Raw genomic sequence first — 1,893 nt, 5'->3', positions numbered from 1 at the left:
AAATGAGATTACCTTTTTTAAGCTATAAAAACTAATGACGACGACGACGGCAAAGATGACTTGTTCACCATTAGTCATTCTATTATTAATACCTTTCAAATTTCATTTATTTTTAGAGTTGCATAATCTATGACGGTTCTTATAAGAACCGTTGTAACTGTGCATGCATGAATGAGGTGAATAATGGTCAAACAACCAATAATAATAGGACATGCATTGGTAAACTAAAATCACAAAGTTCTCAGTTTTCACAGAGGATCTGTGTTTACAATGGTTTTACGAAAAACCGTTTTTAATTGGTGTAAGATGACAACGGCTTTAAAATAACCGTTGTTGATATATGTAATATGATAACGACTTAACAAAGAACCGATATCATTTTGTCTTCTTATTATTATAACGGTTCCAATTCTTATTATCTCATTATACCGTTTCCATTCTTTTTTTTTTATTATTATTTTTTTTTTGGTAAAATGTGAATCATATATTATAATAAATATAGAGTTGAGGTACAATGTCACACCAAATACAAGCTATTGTGCATCCATTGCAAACATCACAGGAATACGGGATTTATTTGACGCCTAATTGCATTGAGTTACATCTTGCTTGAATATCCTTCTTCACTATGGCAACAATCACACTTGGCCTAGGGAGTCTCTGCTCAAGCCTGCAAATATTACGAGCATACCACACATGGTATACCAAGCCTACAATAGCTGACAGAACCAGCTGCTTCCTCATGAGGGACCTGCACCGCCATTTAAGTCCCCTTTCCAGTATACCATTCTGAGGGAGTTTAATACCCAGCCATTCCTGCAAGGAGAGCCAGCATTGAGCACTAAAAGCACAGCCATACAACAAATGCTGATGGTCTTCTTGATGATCCAAGCACATATCACATATAGCATCACTGAGAACCCCAAATCTTAGGAGTCTGTCTTTAGTCATTAAGCGCTTATGTATAGCTAACCACCCAATAATTGAATGCTTAGGGACATTATAATGATTCCATATCAGAGGAACCCAAGGCACCTTGTGCTGTACACCCAGCAACCATTGATACCCAATAGAGACAGTATAGATACCCTGGTCACTTTGCCATACCCCATTGTTGAACCCAGCACTCGGTTGATCCTTAACCTGACAAATTTTTCGCCATGTCCAGCTGGAACTAATAGTTGGATGATAGGTGAGCCAGTCCTGACCTTTTATATATATATGATTAACCCACTTAATCCATAAGTGGTCAGCTTTAGACACCAACCACCACACATACTTGCCAATCATAGCTACATTCCATTGTCTACAATTGATGATACCCAAGCCCCTATGTTTCTTATCCTTACAGACATTGTCCCAAGCCATAGGAGGGGCTTTGTGATACTGATCTAAGCCTTCCCAGAGATAATTGCGACATATTCTTTCAATTCTATCAATAACAGTTACTGGAATGATGAAGATCCTGGACCAAAAACAATGAAGTTGCGATAAAACAGCTCGAACAAGTACCAGCCTGCCTGCATAACTAAGCTGTCTAGTCCCCCAACTCCTAATCCTCACAACCACCTTTTCCACTAGCCTGGTACAATCCCCAACTGCCATACGTTTATGAGAGATAGGGATCCCAAGATACCTGAAGGGAATTTGGCCTTCCTTAAAACCAGAAATGCTGAGAATATAAGAAACCTCCTCCTCAACCAAGTGGTGTTAGTCCAGTGGTAGCCGGGTTAAACCTGAAGCTTGCAGAAATGCAGGAGTTGAGAGGTCCCGGGTTTGACTACTAGCTGGGGCGATGATCACTTGGCCACCGCAGCCCCCGAAGGGGGTGGCTTACATGGTCCATGTGGTGGTGCGGGAATGCATGAGCTGTTAGAAATCTATATCTCATTA

At 40.2% G+C, this 1,893-nt stretch overlaps 1 protein-coding gene across 1 annotated transcript; it reads right to left on the bottom strand.

Moving 5' to 3' along the window:
• Window positions 1–573: 573 nt before the first annotated feature.
• LOC141595338 (uncharacterized) lies at window positions 574–1,605 on the bottom strand. The gene has a single exon (XM_074415302.1). It carries the CDS (start codon window positions 1,603–1,605, stop codon window positions 574–576), a length of 1,032 nt encoding a protein of 343 aa, XP_074271403.1.
• Window positions 1,606–1,893: the final 288 nt, after the last annotated feature.

This window comes from Silene latifolia, chromosome 8 (genome assembly GCF_048544455.1).
Source record: "Silene latifolia isolate original U9 population chromosome 8, ASM4854445v1, whole genome shotgun sequence".
Classification (NCBI taxonomy): Eukaryota; Viridiplantae; Streptophyta; class Magnoliopsida; order Caryophyllales; family Caryophyllaceae; genus Silene; species Silene latifolia.
Note: the sequence above shows the minus strand (reverse complement) of the source record. Positions and strands in the feature narration are given on the sequence as shown.

What these genes read in the sequence shown, in the direction of transcription:
- LOC141595338 (XM_074415302.1), bottom strand. Translation starts at nt 1,605, where the DNA reads ATGGCAGTTGGGGATTGTACCAGGCTAGTGGAAAAGGTGGTTGTGAGG.